We start from the raw sequence: 17,103 nt of genomic DNA, 5'->3' as shown, positions 1-17,103 counted from the left end.
AAATCTAATGGATATCCATGAATTAGTTAATTAGATATTATTATAATTTAATTATTTCTGGCGTACAAGTGGACATGTTTGACAGTGTTACAGGAAAGGTCAGAGATTCAGCATGACGATTAAGTTGCATCCTGTGGGGACCATGAGCATTTGGCATTTCATGGGGGCCCAGCCAAGCTACCTTTTTCAGGGACCAAAGTATTGTTCAAGGAGACATTTTTTTCCTGTTGTTGGGAAGACGAAAGGTCAAAAATCATTAGAGATCGTCCTCAGGGAACTGTAAATGATCCGATGTAATGGCAGGCTGGCTCTCTAAGTCCATTCTTCCCTAAGATACACACATTTCTCTGTGGACCAGAGGTCCTCATATTGCTAAAGGTATATGGATTGGAGCCTCCTGTCCACTCAAGTCACTGTCAGTAAGGTCCGTCATCACAGTCAGCTGTAATATATGAGCCCTGTGTCTGTGCTCTCCCCCCCGGGAGAGCCGAGATCACTCACTCTGATAAATTCGGGTCTGAGCTCGAACCGGACGGCACCAGCAAACACCGTTCATCAGCCACTCAGAAGCGCTTGCCTTGGGAAGCATTCATGGGCACTCGGTGTTGAATCGCCAACTCTTTATTCCAATGGCATGAATAATAGATGCATAAATAAATTGCTTATTATTAATGAATGTATTTGTTTTTTCTTTGGTGGGCTTCACCCAGGACCTCGTGTATTCTGAACGGTGCCTCATTCCTGCCTGGTATACAAGCCCTGCTGGCCCGATATGTTTCCATTGGTACTCTGTTAAGAGAGTTCACAATTAAGTAATCAGCCCAAACAAGGTGTATTGACAGAAGCTGTAAGGAGTTTCTTCTTTTCTTTTCTTTCCAGGTCATGTGCTCGTGTAATTCTCTGTCTTCATGCTTTCACAGTGAGCCCAGTGAGCCCAAACAGCCCAGGTGATTAATATCTGCTCTCGCACATGAGCTCTGCAGTGGCGACAGACGCTCTGAAAAAGAAATTGGTTCCCCTCATTGATTTGCTCCGGCTCTCTGATCAATGATCATACGCTGCGATGAAAATAAAGTGCGGGCGCTGCTGTGTAGCAAGTGATGCGCAGAGACTGCAGTGTGTGTGTGTGTGTGTGTGTGTGTGTGTGTGTGTGTGTGTGTGTGTGTGTCATAAAAGCCTGGGGAAACGTCTTCCCCTAGTGGCCACCAGACCAGCATACATGCAAGAGGATTCCTGCCGGGCCTGGGGTCCCAAATCTGCCAAACGAGAAAGAAAAAAAAAGAAAAAAAAACTTTCATTAATATTACATGTCATGAAGAATGCCAATTAAAAAAATGTGGTGAATATATCTAATGACTGAAAGTGTAACTGTTTTTTCTTGGTTAATTTGGATAGTCTGGGGAAAAAGTGCTCCCGGATGGGGCTTGAGGGGCCTCCTGGGGTCTCTGAGGCGAGTCTGGGGGGGCCCCCCTCTGCACACACTGTGACACTGATTTTGCCTACCAGACATTTTAGCACCATCGAACAATTCATGGCTGTCGAATTCTTATTTTGCTGTACCTGTTAGTTTGTCTGTGGTTTATGTGGGATCTGTGTTCTTGATATTCGGCTGGGGCAACAAGTTATTAATTACATATCTATATGTTCACAGTCAGTGGGATTCACATTGCACCATGTGGCAACTCCCCCCCAAAGGATCCCCATAATAAAGCTCTGCACCAATCATACATAAATGCTGCTATAGGTGCCGTCGCTCCCTCGCTTTTCATTGGCCGACAGTTGACAATGAGATTCCAGCTGTTTCACCCTCCCCCCCCCCCGCACCGGTCGGATTGGCGTCCGGCTCAGCCCGTGAGGAGGGGGCTCCGAGTCAGGCCGCGCCGTGATTGGATGCAGAGCGGGCGCTCGTCGGGGGGGGCGGGCTGGTGAGAAGTTACGGATCCCACCATCCAGCTGTGTGAGCTTTTTTTTCTTGCCGATGGACGGCGCCGCTCGAATACAGTCCGGAGGAGACGAGAGCGAGAGGCAGGAGCGCCCGCTGCTCCCTTCACGTGCGCCACCGTAGAGAGGGGCCGGTGCTCGTGATATTTTTCGGGAAATATTCAAAGGTTGCCTCTTTTTGACGCCCGTTTGTGCTCGGCGGGAGGGGATGTGCGGCAGCATCTCCCTGTAAAACAAAACCTGAAAACCGCCTGTGGATGCAACGGAAAGTACTTGAATCTTGAATTTTTTGAAGTTCGTTATTTCTCCTTTTTTTTGGAGGGGCTGGTCTATCAGCTCTGTGGAGGAGGAGGGAATCATAACGAAGTTTGTGCGCGGCGTTATATATTTAACCTGAGGCTGAAGGCTGCAGAAGTGGACTCACGCGGGTCCTTATAACAATACAAAAAAGATAACTAACGGGGGATGGTTATGAAGTGTTGGTGAGGCCCCCGGAGAGGCTCGGACACCGGGGACCGGGGCCTTCGGGCGCACCGTGCCTGTTGAGTAGGACCCGCGCAGCAGAGCGCACCACCTGGAAACTATACGCTCAGCCAGACGCACCAAAAAACCTACAAGACCCTCTCCTCTCTCTTCTCCCCCTCACCCCCCTCTCCGTCTCCTGCTCCTCTCTTCTTCATCTCTTCCCTCCTCGTCTCCTCCTTCGAACCAACCGGGTATTTTTCCCTTCTTCTTCTTGTTCTTCTTCTTCTTGTTCTTCTTGTTCCCCAGGCTGGTGTGGACTTTATAGCCGCGGCATAAACTGATCATGCGATGACAGAGCGCGCTTTGGGCACATCTACCGAGTCCATTACAGGTAAATGAATCGAACGGAGAGATGCTCTCTGCGCCCATTTAGAAAAAAGAAAAATCTATAATAACTGCTGCAAATCACTTCATGATGAATGTATTGTTGCTGGGTTATAGATGCCGCTGAAGTTTGGAGACGGATTGGAAATATGTTTCTATTGTTGCTGAAAAGAGAGAGAGATTTAGTTCTGGATGAAAATGAATGCGAGCCTCTTGAATTTTGGGGGTGGGCTCATTATGAGCTCTTTTTTTTAATTACCAGGTTATGTCAGCAAATATATTGGCGTTGTCTATCCATGAAAAGAAAAAAAGCTTTGTGTCACATTCATTATTTCTTAAACAATTTTACGCGGTCTTTTTGTCGATGAAGGATGCGCAAAAATGTCCTGAAATGATTCCTCCACCACCACTTCTCCCCACTGTTGCTTCTTCCTAATATGTTTAACTGTGAGTATATGTGCAGAAGTGTATATATATATTTTTTTCACTTTATACGAAAGTTGGCAGATTTAGAATCAGATTTAAATGCACATATTTCCCTGAATCTCATGCGCTTCTGCTGCTGCATTCACTTAACGCTTTCATGGTTGTCGGCTACATCTACCCCTGATATGTGTATGATCGCCTATATTGCCCGCAGGAGGCGAATGATGGCCGAGGATGGGGGAAATCTCTCCGGGATCCCCGACGCCAGGGGCTCGGAGGGTCGCTCCTCTCTGCCGAGGACTTTCATCCGGCTCAACGACCTGTCCGGCGTCGGGACGGGATGCCGCGAAGCGGCGGCTGCGGCGGTGGAGCCCGCGTCCCCGGCACCCCCGGTGCCCCCGGCGCCCGACGCGATCTCCACAGCCGGGGATGAAGCGTCGGCGAGCGGCGACGAGAGCCTGCCCTACCCGGCCATGGCCCCCGTGGTCTTCTTCTATCTGAAACAAACCACCCGACCCCGCAGCTGGTGTCTCAAGATGGTCTGCAACCCATATCCTTTTTGTACTTTTTTTTTCCAGATAGGAATTTGCTCATGCGCACACGCCTCCCACCTGTGGCAGGTAAGAAACACCTGCTGGGCTGCGCTGCTCCTCCAGCTGACCTCAAGGGGTTATTGACTTATCAGAGGCCTTGGAGGCACAGAGTGAGCACACAGATGTTGGCATGCATCAGGGTGTGTATCGATTACTACTTTCTTACCGAGTGCATCCGAGCTTCATGACCTATTATGAGCAAAATGGCCTGATCTGATCTGAGGTGTGTGTGTGTGTGTGTGTGTGTGTGTGTGTGTGTGTATCCAGTGCGTTTATTGGTCCCAGTGGAGCTGCATTCACACAGTCACCTAACAGCTTTACTGGTCGCCCTCGATTGATCGATTGTTCATAACCAGAAATGCGTCATGTTTTTCTTGTCTTTGTGTGTGTATGGCTGCTGAAGGGTTTGAGTTCTCAGAGCCTTATTGAATCATTCCTGCCACTGACGTGCGTTATTGATTCCATAAGTGTACAGACCTTCGCTCATTCAGTTGTCTGTACTCTGTAAAGGAGGGGAGCAGGAGAGAGAGAGCAGGGGGGCTCTCAACGTCCATCTTGCTCTCTTGGTGTGTGTGTGTATGTGTCGTGTGTGTGTTTTTTTGGTGTCTGGATGTGAGAGAGCTATTGGAGGGAGTGTTTCCTTAGGGTGACACCGCTCTGCTCTGCTGTGTGTGTGTGTGTGTGTGTTCATGTCATTCGGATTACCTCCGCTCCTTCCTCCCCCGACTGCCGCCCTCCCACGCCTCACCTCAACTCCCTCCCTCCGTCCCTCCACCCCTTCCGCCTCGTCTCTCGCTCCCCTTCCTCTCTCCTCATTTGTCACCGTTTTTGATTGAGATGCCGAGCAGGCCTGTCCTCCTCCTCCTCCTCCTCTTCCCTTGAGGAATGTTGTCCTCTCTTTCGCATCTTGTTCTTCCCTCGCCCTCCTCTCATCCTTCTTTCCCTTTTTCTTTACTCTGCCTCAGTCTCCACAGCTGATTTCCATGTCTGTAAATGTCAAATCTTTAAAAGGTCCTACAAATATACTTTTTTTTTTTAAGCATTCGGGGCACATGAGTCCCTCGTGGCTCCTCGGGGAGCAAAGGCGATCGTGGCACTATTATCCAAGTCAGGGCCTCTCAAACATTTTCATATCATGGTCCCCATACGAACAACACGTGATATTGTGCTCTTTCAGGTGTTTAATTCTCAGGTTGTACGTGTAGCCAAGTGTACGATAATTATCGGATTTATGCGATTGTTTTGCACCGTTGTACGATCCACGCAGCTCTAAAATATTTTCTCGATTTTTTTCCCATCCAGTAGTTGCTGCGTTACAAAAGAACCTGACCCAGGATCTGATGTAAATGATCCAATCAAATATCACAACCCCTTGCAAAGTCCTTAGTGACGTTTTTCACAACTCCCATAGTAAAACGTGTCGACCCGTTAAGCTATGTCTGAGTGCTTGCACGCTGGGATGCACAGTGGGTCCCAAAGCCTGCATTATAAATGCTGACCTGAGGTCCATTGCGTCACCCATCACAGACCTTTGGCACAGATTCATGAATACGTTGCAAACCCTAGTTGTGGCTGCGGCGTAGTCTGGATTCAATGTGCAATAGTTTGCCCTGAAATGGGATAATTCCGGAGTAACATTGGAGTCTTATCTGAGATCAAGTTCTTTTTTCTGTTTTCTGATGGCCGTCTGATTCTACTAAAGTCAGACTGGTTTCTGTTTTTTTTTTGCACGGATCCGTTCTGCAAAGATTCACGGACCCCGCTTTGAAATTTTTGAATGAGGATTTGCACGTATTGAAGTGACTGCTGGTTGATTTGCGACGAAGGCCCTCTGTTTGTGTGTGTTTACGTGTGTCCCCACGGCTATGTCTACCTGTACTGATTTACGAAAAGGTCACCGCTTCCGTAATGCATGAACGTCACTGAGATCGATCCGTCTCTGTGTGCCCCTGTGCGTGCATGCGTGCGCTCCCGTGTTTGAATCCGTGTGCACGCTATTGCTTCGCGTCCAGAGAGCAAGACGTATATCTTGCTATATTTCTGACCTCGTCCTCTCCCGAGCTGTGGCCCTTCTCTGCCGCTGTCGCTGCTTTCTGGTTGGGAGAGTTAATCTCCCAACCAGAAAGCAGACCAACAACATGGGAGCGCCCGACTGATCTCGGGGCCAGAATCCATTCTAAACAGGCATATTCTCGGTAAGCCCTCGGCCTTGGGCGGCCCGCGGCCATTTTCAGCAGTCTGAAGTAATTAGGACCCCTGGATGCTCGCGGAGGTATTTAAGGTTTAATTGAAGACCCCTGGGGTGAACGCTCTGAGTGATGTTTTGCCCAGCACATTGCCTGTGCGAAATCCCCTCTGCTGGTTTTGCTAATGATTCCTGCAGAATCCGCCGCACGATAGAGAGTGAGAGCTTTTCTATGCGTTGTGTGTGTGTGTGTGTGTATGTGCGAGGTTGTGTAAGCAGCACACACACTTTCACAGGACTCCCGTAGGTGTCTCCTCTCTGGTGGGGGAGCTGGATGTTGATGCCAAGACGGAGGAGGAGGGGAGTTTTGGGAACGTGTCCAGTGCTCTCTATATCTTTCGCTCGTGCCGATTTAAGCAGAGGATTACACGGCGCAGAACAGCGAGGGAGAACACCTGGCCGGGCTAGGTGTTTTGTCATCGCGTTGAAATAGCCTCACTGGAGGGCCCGACAACAGCGGAGGGATTTTAGGGAAAACATGCTACCGATTCCTTATTTTTTGCTTCTGTTTCGCTCTCCTGCAGGCTTTCACATTTGTTGCTCCGATGCGTCCGTCAAATAGCGGAAGCCGAAGCGAATGCTTACTCAATCAGCAGAAAATGTCTCCTGCCCTCCCCGTCGCCTGTTCTCCCCTCACCCCCACTCCTCCTCCTCTTCCTCCTCGTCTGCTTTTCTTCTCCCCACCGTACCCCTGGCTTTTTTTGTTTTCCTCCTCTGGAGTTAAAAGCCTCATGTTGGCTGTAGAGTGAGGAGGTGTGTTTCTGTGTGTGTGTGTGTGTGTGTGTGTGTGTGTGTGTGTGTGTGTGTGTGTGTGTGTGTTTGCCATCTCTGACGGCCTCCAAAACCAGTAGAAGAAGAAGGGGGGAGAAAAATGTGGAAAAAAACCGAGGCTCAGTTGGAGAGCCGTTTGGGATTTCAGAGAGCATTTTTTAAGAGGTGAAAAAGTAGGCCCATACCAGCCATCAACTTTACTTTCATATTCCCCCCCCCCCGCCCCTTGTTCCTTAGAGAATTTCAGACATTTCCAACTTCTTGCCGTTCGAGAGCTTCATCCTATGAACTGAATGCTCTCTGAAATTCACCAGGAGGCTGACATGAACATGACGGATTATGTATGATGAAGTATTAATTTACTGAACCATGCTATAGGCCTTTTTGTGTGTGCGTGTGTCGGCGTGTGATGGAATGGGGGTACTTTTTTTTTTTTTTACTCCATGATTCATGTGACTCGATGAGCATGTGATGTGACGCGGGCATGTATTTTGCATGTAAAGTGCTCGCCGCAAGAGATGTGTTTCCGTGTGTATATTTAGAGCTGCGCTCATTCAATCATTCGGCGAATGACAACTAGCTGAGATGTACGTCTCTCACGTCAATTTCTACTCGCCAGACGGATGAGGTCAGCCGGCGGTGTTGCGTGCACGCTGAGCGTGATTGTTGACCAATGAGAAGCTTTCTGGACTAGCTGATGACCAATCAGGGGAATTGGAGGCCGTCAGCAAGTCAGCTGGACAAAAAAACGTTGGAGCTGAAAGTTTGCGAAAGGCAATGGCACAAATTTCAATTTTAACGCTGGTGCTTTTCATCGGCTGTGCTCCCGATCTTCATTTCCCTTGACCATCTCCTGTAAAGAGTTAAATCACAGTCATGTGATCAATATAAACACTTTAAGTGATCCAGATATCTAAAACGTAGATTGTCATCATCAATATTCTGTCACTCGAGTCAAATAACAAGGCCTTTTCTTAGAACTGACATCTTCCACTAATCATGCAACATGCAGGTTGAAATACATCTCTGAAGAAGCAGCTATAGAGGTATGGCTTATACACTCAATAGACCAGAATGCAATGCATTGATGATTTTACGAATGCTTCCATTCACATGATCGGTATCGAGTGGAGTAGAACAGAAAGTATCACATGAAGTACTCTGTTGGTATCACTATCACTTTAAGGGTACTGGTAATGGTATCATCTTTCTTCAAACAATACCCAGCCCTACTTCCTGCCGTCGTGCATTCCTTCGAGGTGACCAAAAGGCATTCTGGGAAACGAAGGAAACCGATGCGTTAAGTAAAGAGGGGAAATGGGGGACAGCAAGTACGTATCCAATGGCACCTTTCTGTGAGCTCACTGCCAGAGACACACATGTGTCTCGCTCTGCTCTCTAATTCCTTTTTAAGATGGAAACAAAATGGTAGAATAAAAAAAAGACGTTCATAACTGGCAGCCACAGAACTCTTAATAAAAGCACAGCTGTACAGACAAAAACATCGAGAGCACCCACTCTTGCTGGCGTGGGCGCGCGTGTGTGTGTGTGGGGCTTTGTTATTGTGCTAGAAAAATCTTTTTTACATTCAGAACCCAATGCTAGTTAGTGGAGATTTATCACCGAGCTTCTTGCTTCTTGCTTCTTGGCTTTCGGGCAGGAAGGGAAATGAGTAAGCGTTCATCACATCCCAACCCAAATATCAGCTGCGGCATTTATTAACAGCGGCGATGTTATTTCTACGTCCATATCGTGCGCCCCCCTTCCTCGTGTGCTTAAAAACGCGACTTACATCTGTTGTGTACGCGCTCACTGGCAACCATGGGTGTTTGAAGAAAGCGAAGGCTCCTTTCGTTTTGTTTTCGCAAAAATGTGTTGGACTCAATCCAAATGCCGATCCGCCGACCGATAGATCAGTCTGCTGGCGGTGAAACGCTCTTGACGCGCTGTACAGTATGTGTGATTCAGACACCTTGAAAGCGCCAATTATTGATGAATAACAGGAGTGACAATCAAAAAATGATGGGAGGAGAGAGAGCGAGAGAGAGAGATGGTGGAAGGGAGCGAGGCCAAGCTCAGACTGCAGTAAGGTGTGAGTAGAGACTCGGTATGAGGTCTGTTCTTAATGAGGAGCTTTGTTTAAGCTGTTAAACTGCAAACATGCCGAGCACAAAGAAACCCCTTCTTTGTGCTCGGCCTGCTGCTTGATTTTCTGATTGCCACGCTGTAGTTTCAACCTATAGTCAGCTCATTAACGCACTTAAGTTTTCTACTCTGCACACCTGGTGTTTGTGGTAGTTTTTTTTTTTCCTGGGAAAATCCCTTCCGTCATTGCACACAAAGTGACACATTATTATATGTTACCAAAACTGCAGCGGGGTATCATTGGGGCCCGGCTAAAAGCATTTTGAACAAAAAAAAAACGCCGGCGCGTTTTAGCATTCCCATTGAAATCTCACGCAATAATATAAAACCATTAAACGGTTTGAATACGGGCCTACTGGTGCAAAAGGCACCCTGTGGTGTATCGATGTCTGTTCGGAACACTGTAGAGTTTCTATGCCTCACTGCTCCATTCAGTTTTCACTGCGGATGTATTGAATTTTTTTTATGCCTCAACACTGAAGAAAACAGAACAGAAAGTTGAGTGTCCACGAGAGAGGAACGGAAACAGATAAGGGCGCTGTTAATAAGTTAATACGTCAATATGGCTACATGAATAAAACCAACCTCACTCACAGGACAATTTCCACAGCCAATTCTCTCTCTCTCTCATTGCACCTGTAAACATTATGCAACAGATACAAGTACTGAAAACATATGTACATGCCGTATTAGCATGTTTACATGTCACAACTGAAGCTCTGTTTCAAAATGTTGCGCTATAGTTTGGTCGAGAATCTATCGTTCGGCAAGGAAAATGGTGCAAAAATGGCGGATTCACACCAAACACAGCAACGAATACTGGGAAATGGAATCTGGTGTTTTATTTATTGTTTCATCATCGGTGAACCAGGCCCAATCATGCGTACCTGTTATGTCGCGTCTCACCTGTTCGGTGAATGAACAGTTGGAAGACACTTTAATTGGAAGGATTTATAACATGAAAAAACAACTGCAGCAAGTGTCGAGTTTCATTTACACTTCATGTGTTGATGTTCCTCAGGAAGAACGGTGCAGTGGAATTAATTAAAACGAGTATTTGTATTTGTGATGGATTCAGAGTTGTGGGAATGACCACTGTAAAAGATCTCCCATTTGAGACATCGTACTTGTAATTCCAACCCATCCCGTGTTTATTCGGGCTAGTATTTGAGACCTGGACATATTTCGGTATTTACTGTAGATGAACATGGAAAGACAGATGAAGGAAGAAAAACATTATGGTGCTCCAGACACTGCTTCAACCAGTGACTAAAAAAACCAACAAAAAAAAAATCACATAATCAATTGCAAGTACTCAAGGGTGTCTGCCTGTCTGGCTTTTACCTCCAGTGGAAAGCCTTAGCATTCTAATGTAAACACTCAGAACAGATTGCATTCGAGTACTGCCTGTTGTTTTATTCACAATGGAGCTCTGCGGACTGAAGGTGGTGGGTTTGTGGCTGCTCTCCAGCGAAGCCATCGCGGGTTCTCTGATTACCTGCGTAACCCGGTTTCTCAGAGTAACCCGGTTACTTAAGTGCCAAAAGTGACTTGAGTTTGTGGGCCGGGCCTGGCAGCTGTCTTTGTGTGTGGGTGTGTGTGTGTGTGTGTTGGCAGGGGAGGACCGGCTAACCTGATACACACCCGGTGAGACTCCGACCACAGTGATTCAGGGGCAAACCGCTAAACTCCAGTGTAGACTGCCAGACAGCAGCAGGAAGCACTCTCACTGTCTCTCTCCCTCTGTGTGTGTGTGTGTGTGTGTGTGTGTGTGTGTGGCTGTGTCCATGTGTCAGTTTATGGTGTTTCTAAATGTGCTTTGTGCTCAAAGTTTAAACATTGATCTGTTTGTTTTTCTGCCCGTTTCCAAGTATGAAAAGCATCTTTTTCTGCGGTTCTTTTGTGTGTGTGTGTGTGTGTGTGTGTGTGTGTGTGCCTCTCTCTTGATTGTGGCTGAGGCAGCAGCAACATTTATGCACTTGTATTCTGGGGTGTTGCTTCCTTTCTCTTGTCAGACTCTGTTGTGCTCTTCCACCCCCCGTGACTCCGGTGGCCTAGTTAACAAATTAATGTGAATCCTGTTAAAAAAGAAAAAAAAACACATGGCTAGCTTCCCAAACAGAGGAAAAAGAAGGAGAGTTGGAGGAAAAGAGAGAAAATAGGAGCAGCGGAGGAGTCAGATGTCAGGAGGTAGTGAAGCAGAGAGGGAGGGACTTCACAAAGTCTTATGTAAAAATCACTTGGCGGTGTGTGTCTCACCCGCCCATATTCTGTGTCTTTGTTGTCCGCGGTTTGAAATGCGCAAAGTCACGCGTGCGTGTTTGTCTCCGCACGGCAAAGTTTATCCCTGATTTTCAATCAATTCTTTGTACGGGGAGAACAATTAGTGCACATGAAACACAGCGGTTAATGACTGCTACTTCAGATAACGGCTTGTCATGAAAAAAAGAAAAGAAATCCTTCCACTGTCATCTGCAGTTAGTTATCCGGAACGGAGGTCTGGTTCGATGATTGGTTCGGTTAATGGGTTGGACGCTTTGATGGTTTGCTGTTTGGTTAGGCGGTAGGTTGACTAGTTAGGAGATAGGTAGGTTACCTGGGTGGGAAGGTGATTGGGTGATTGTCCCACTGGTTGGCAGGGTGGTTGGTTGGTTAGTTGGTTGACTGGTATAGGTGCCTGTTGACTGAATGATCGGGTGTTGGACTGGTTGGTAGATTGGTTGGCTGACTGGTTGGGTATTTGGTTGCTTGGGGTTTATTTAGTTCTTTAACTAATTGGATGGTTTAATGGTGATTTAATTGGGTGGTTTCTTGGTAGATTTGTGGGTTGACTGGTTGGATATTTGATTGGTCCATTGGTTGATGGTGTGGTTTGCCGATTGGGGGGGTAAATTTGTGTGTTCACTGGCTGGGTATTGAATTGGGTTTGTGGGGTGGTTGATTGGTTGGATAATTGGCTCCTGACTGGTTGTTCAGGTTGACTTTAGAAAAATACTTTTTTACTCTTCAACGTGAAATGAAGTTGGTAGGCTACAAGTTACAGCTAAAATGGTTGAAATATTACAATTCATTTATACACCCACCCTAAAACAAAGCGTTTGAAGAAATCAAATTTCTTAAAGAAATCCAACTTTTGAAAATGTAAATCTATCCTGCGTTCACTTGATGCCAACAGGTTACAAAATAGTACCTCGATCTTAAGTTCAGTCCTGGAAACAACAGAGGTGTTTCCATTTGATATGCAACCTACTATACAGTCTATACACATATAAAGTGTATCGAAAGCAATGAGGACATGACCTTTCTAAATTTATTTTATTTTCCTTCTCATTTTATAATGAGTTTTTCGTCTTCTTCTTCCTCAGCCCCTCTCTTCTCGGGCTGTTCCGTGAGATGGCTGTAAGTTTATGTAGGACTCAGTCCAGGATTTTCCTACCAGCTTTTTCTCATTAGGGTATTGTAGGAGACTCGAGCTTGGCTGCACAGAGTGGCAACAGAAAGGGGGGGGGGGGGGGAGCTATACACTTACTCTTACTCAGCAAAATCTCACTGGCCGGCTAAATCGAGTTATCTTTTAACTGTCTCACGTCATAGCCAATACCTCAGTCTCTGCTTTCTCCTCCACCTCTCTGCTTACTCACCTCGCTTCACCTTTTCTCTCCATCCCTCCACATACTTCAATATTCTCCAGACATATTCACTCCGAGGCTTCCTAGAACGCTGCCCCTTCTTTCTCTTCTTCACAACAAGCTACCATAGCTACTATAGACATACGTATTAATAAGTTGGTGAACAGCACAGGAGGGGATGCCATGTCTGACAGAAGTGCACTTTTTTGGACCCTGTTACTAACTGGGGACTCAGGTGGCGTTGACACACACCAGATCCGACCGCTTGCCTTATCTCAGTGACCAACACACACACACACACACACACACACACACACACACATCTTCTCAAGGGGCAAACATGCAGAGCGTCTAGTCGGTCGACTGTCAAAATCCGCCCGCTAAGGAATTGCCGGCATTTTCAATAATTCACGCGCACAGGAGCACATCTTTCTCGCCACTTTTGTCTCCCCCCCTCCGCCTCCCTCCTCCTCCCCTCCTCGCTCTCTGTATCTCGATCTCGATCGCTCTCTGTCAAGTCATCAGGACACTAATCAGGATTTTCCCGCAGCAGGAACGGGGAGTCTGGTGGAGGAGCGAGGAAAAAAAAGAAGAAGAAAAAAAAGCGGGAGCTGTCTTATTATAGATAACAAACGAGGGATATAAATACCTCTTGGGGTGGGAAGCTTATATAAGAGTCATGATGGGTCCATTGGCCTCTCAGCCCGCCTGTGCACAAGATTATATGTGTGTGTGTGTGTGTGTGTGTGTTTGTGTGTGTATGTCTCTCTCTACATCTCTGTGCAATGTGCATATGTGTCCTGTCCATAGCCTTGTTCAGCTATATAGCTCCCATAGATCTGTTTGCTTGCCTCCACCTACAGCCAGTGCCTTGATAAATCCCTCCCTTTAAAGCTCCTACAAAGACAGAGTTTTCAGTCAACGTAAGCATAAAAAGCTAACTCTCTACAGCTGATTAAGCGTGCCGGTGACAGCTTTCATTTCAGCTGTCATTACTCAGAGTTTAGAGCGGTACATCTGCCTGTGTGTGTTGTGTGAGAACGGAAAGCTCATATGACAAGAATAATGGGCCCACAGGCCTCGCATGCAAAGCTCTACTGTAACTGTGGGTTAAGTGTGTGTAGTGTACAGTATTTTTTGCCATATATTGGCTTGTGTGCAGCTAATGTATGGGAAAGTCCCTGTGTGTATCTGTGTGTGTGTTGTCGTACTGTTATTTAGAGGTTGGAGGTCGTTATCGGTGGAACCGAGTGCCGCGGTTACGTTCGGACACACACGCATTACGAGGTCCACTTTCTCTCTGGAAATATCTGCGTGCATGTGATCACCTCCCGATAATAATCTGATCAACAGCTATGGTCCCCATGAAATGACAGTCGTACCTTGAGACCAGGAGATGGGGGGCTGTTCTCTTAGTGACCAAAAAAAGCCAACAATTCACTTTTCTCTTTTTAATAACTATAACTGCTCTCACCTAGATTATTGTGTGGTTAGTTTGATGTTCAGTTACAGATTAATTTAGTTAGGTATTATTACTTTGACACAGATGTTCCGCTCAACAGTTATTTGGCTTTTTCCTGCTCCAAACTATCGGTATTATATCGGCCTTTAAAATCCGCTGTCGGTCGACCTCTACTGTAATCACTCCGCTCCACTTCAGTGCCCCTTTCCCTGCGATCCCTTTTGCTCAGGCAGTGGCACTGACATGACAATATACACACATACACACCTAAACACACACACCTACACACACACACATTGGGCTCTCTCCCCTCGGCGCTCGGCCCAAATCACTGTGACATTTACAGTTTCGCAGCCATTAGAGCTTAATGTCCGGGGGGGGGGGGGGGACTGCATGATAGTGGCTTCTCCGGAATCAGATCACATCATTTTGTGAGAGTGCCGAGCCCCAGCGTCCTTGTTACACCGCTACACCTGCACCGGGATCAGCTGAGGAGGGAGCGGGATCAGGTCCCAACAAGCCCCGAGGCTTACCGGGCTCAAAGGCGGTTACAGGGTCAGGTGGAAACAGGTGTAGTCTGCTAAATAGAGCAATGTCACAGATCAGCGCATTAGCACCTGATGATAGAGTCATCCTTGTTATTAAGTGAATTTGATATATGGATTTGTATGTGGCCGTTGTTGCCATCAGCTGCCTGATTTGAATGTCGGACAAAAGCAAATTTGAGTATTATTTGTAGTTGTCTAAAAATACGAACAGGAGATTTCCTGGTATTGAGCCCGGGGTTTGATGACAGCGTAGTAAAAAGAACAGGAGTAATTAACGACACACGATTGTGGCCGCCCTCAATTAGGTTGCAGATTTAAGGGAACTGGTGTTGGGTTTACTGGGACACTTAAGTCCTGAGCTTTATCTGCTGTGACAGGCAAGTGTCAGCTTTCAAAAAGGTCTTATTCAAATTTATTTTATTGAGCTTTGGAGATGCTGGTACATAGATTGTGTTATACCTTTGGACAGAGCCAGATTAGTTTCACCCTGTTTTCAGTCTTTATGCTAAGCTAAACCAACTGCCTCCTGGCTATAACATTAGCTTCATGTTTACCATACGGACATGTGTTAGCAGACAGCGGCCCGTTTTCGCCTTAGTCCAACACACTCTCCTTTTATCTCTATAATAGATTGAATATCTGGCTCTATAGCTGCTAAATGCTCTGCTACGTTCACTAGCTAGCCATTAACATTGGTCTGTGTGCCGTTTGTTTACCAGGCAGGGAGTGTACAGTGGCTTCAGTGCCGTTTTGACGTAAACAGCCTCACGCAGTGGCTGGAAATTTGGCTGACGAGTTCTGTGTAACTGAACCAGTGGTACATCTGTGGGCAGTCAAACCAAACACTGAGCAGAAAGATGCTAATACTACCACCAGCAGTTACTACCAGCGATAACTTTCACATTAAAAACATAGCAATCATTGCTCATATTATCCACGCCAGCAGGATTATGCGATCGGTCACTTGCGTGCGTGCACCCGTGAGTGAGCGAGTGCACCTCTGTGTCTGTCCACGGCTAATCTTGCTAATCTTGCTACAGCAAACCGCATAATATTTTGGGTTGCCCAGTAATGGCCGCATGGTGAAGGACCTCATGTGGTTGCGGTGACTCACATTTCCTCAAAACACCTAGTATTGCTTGTTTTCTACTGCCATTGACTGCCTGCCGACTTCATATATGTTTATACTTGTTTTAACCAAATAATCCTCTCAACACAATCTGTGTATTATACACAGTAAGTATGTTATATTGTGAAACACAATTCACATTACATTTCATACACTACAGTGTGTGACTGCTGCTTAGCATCATTGCTTCAGCAGAAATTTATGGCGGATTAGCCCCTGAATCGTGAAGCGGAAAGTAATGAAAAAAAGGTTGGACAAAGTAATATAAAAAATACAAATCATCCATATATCTGGAAAGCCCACCAGCTATACCCCAAACACTCTCGCGAGCTGAGAGCTCATCACAATGAGCCAGAAATCTGCAGTGTGCATCCCACACAGATACAAATGATACCTAAATGCAAACAGTTCCTCCATCACACATATTGCATTCAGACGCTCCCACACGTTCATGAATGTGACAAAATCATTTCTGGGAGGAAGAAAAAAATAAATAAAAATGCATTCGCTCCACCCGAGGGTGCAGGCCATCCCACATGCAGGATGTGAAAGAGAGGTGAGATCTGCTTTTTGTCTTGATTAGTATTTGTTCTTAGTCATTTCATCCTCCCTCTTCCCACTCTTTACCCTGTGCGCGTGTGTGTGTGTGTGTGTGTGTGTGTGTGTGCGTATTAACAAGTGTGCATACTGTTGCGTACCATTCTGTAAGATCTGTTCTTTATTAGTCTTCATATTACCAAAGGCTAACTCAGCATTGCTGGGCCACAGGCTCATGGGAAGGTCTCGCTGCTTTGTTGCGTGCGTGTGTGTGTGTGTGTGTGTGTGTGTGTGTGTGTTTGTGCGTGCGTGTTTGTGTGTGAGTTTTGCAATCAACCCTGGGTAACTGCATACAGTTTGCAGATGTAGACAGAGAGGGAAATCCTGTCTGGTCCCCGGAGAGGTTTTGTGCGCGTGTGACGTGAAACAAGCTTGCACTGTATGTTTGTTTGTGCGACATGTAATCCAGCGCGAGTGTGTTTACCTGTATTTATGTACTGATTGCGTAGTTGCCAGCCCTCGCCATGTGTGTGTACAGTATGCCATTTTTTTTCTTCTTCTTTTTTTCGTGGTAGTCAGTAGTGGCTCAGATGGCACATGTAGTCTATCTGAGCGTGTGTGTACTGCACTTTGTAACACACTCACACACACACTTACTGTGCACACACACACACAAAGTGCAGCGAGGGGAGCCTCCGCGCTCGTGGTTTCGGCGTCCCTCGTTAACATGCTCTGTTCAGGATTTCCTACAAGATGTGGCTTCAAAACCAGTTCCAGACTGCTCTCTCTCTCTCTCTCTCTCTCTCTCTCTCTCTCTCTCTCTCTCTC

At 46.6% G+C, this 17,103-nt stretch overlaps 2 protein-coding genes across 14 annotated transcripts in view; both read left to right on the top strand.

Annotated features, from left to right (window-relative positions):
• Positions 1-17,072, top strand: part of spata20 (spermatogenesis associated 20) — a 68,663-nt gene extending 51,591 nt beyond the window's left edge. Inside the window, exon 17 of the transcript XR_004212674.1 lies at positions 4,033-17,072. The gene's annotated coding sequence lies outside the window, so the exon portion shown is untranslated. The remainder of the gene's footprint in view (positions 1-4,032) is intronic.
• Positions 2,630-17,103, top strand: part of cacna1g (calcium channel, voltage-dependent, T type, alpha 1G subunit) — a 211,380-nt gene continuing 196,906 nt past the window's right edge. For all 13 annotated transcript variants that reach the window (XM_031844101.1, XM_031844104.1, XM_031844098.1 and 10 more), the window contains exons 1-2: positions 2,630-2,797; positions 3,431-3,766. In XM_031844101.1, coding sequence (XP_031699961.1) covers positions 3,438-3,766 — 329 coding nt within the window. In that variant the 5' untranslated portion in view covers positions 2,630-2,797; positions 3,431-3,437. The remainder of the gene's footprint in view (positions 2,798-3,430; positions 3,767-17,103) is intronic.

Source organism: Anarrhichthys ocellatus, unplaced genomic scaffold, assembly GCF_004355925.1.
Source record: "Anarrhichthys ocellatus isolate YVR2014 unplaced genomic scaffold, GSC_Weel_1.0 scaffold4, whole genome shotgun sequence".
NCBI classification, from domain to species: domain Eukaryota; kingdom Metazoa; phylum Chordata; class Actinopteri; order Perciformes; family Anarhichadidae; genus Anarrhichthys; species Anarrhichthys ocellatus.
This window is presented reverse-complemented; position numbering and strand designations above follow the sequence as displayed.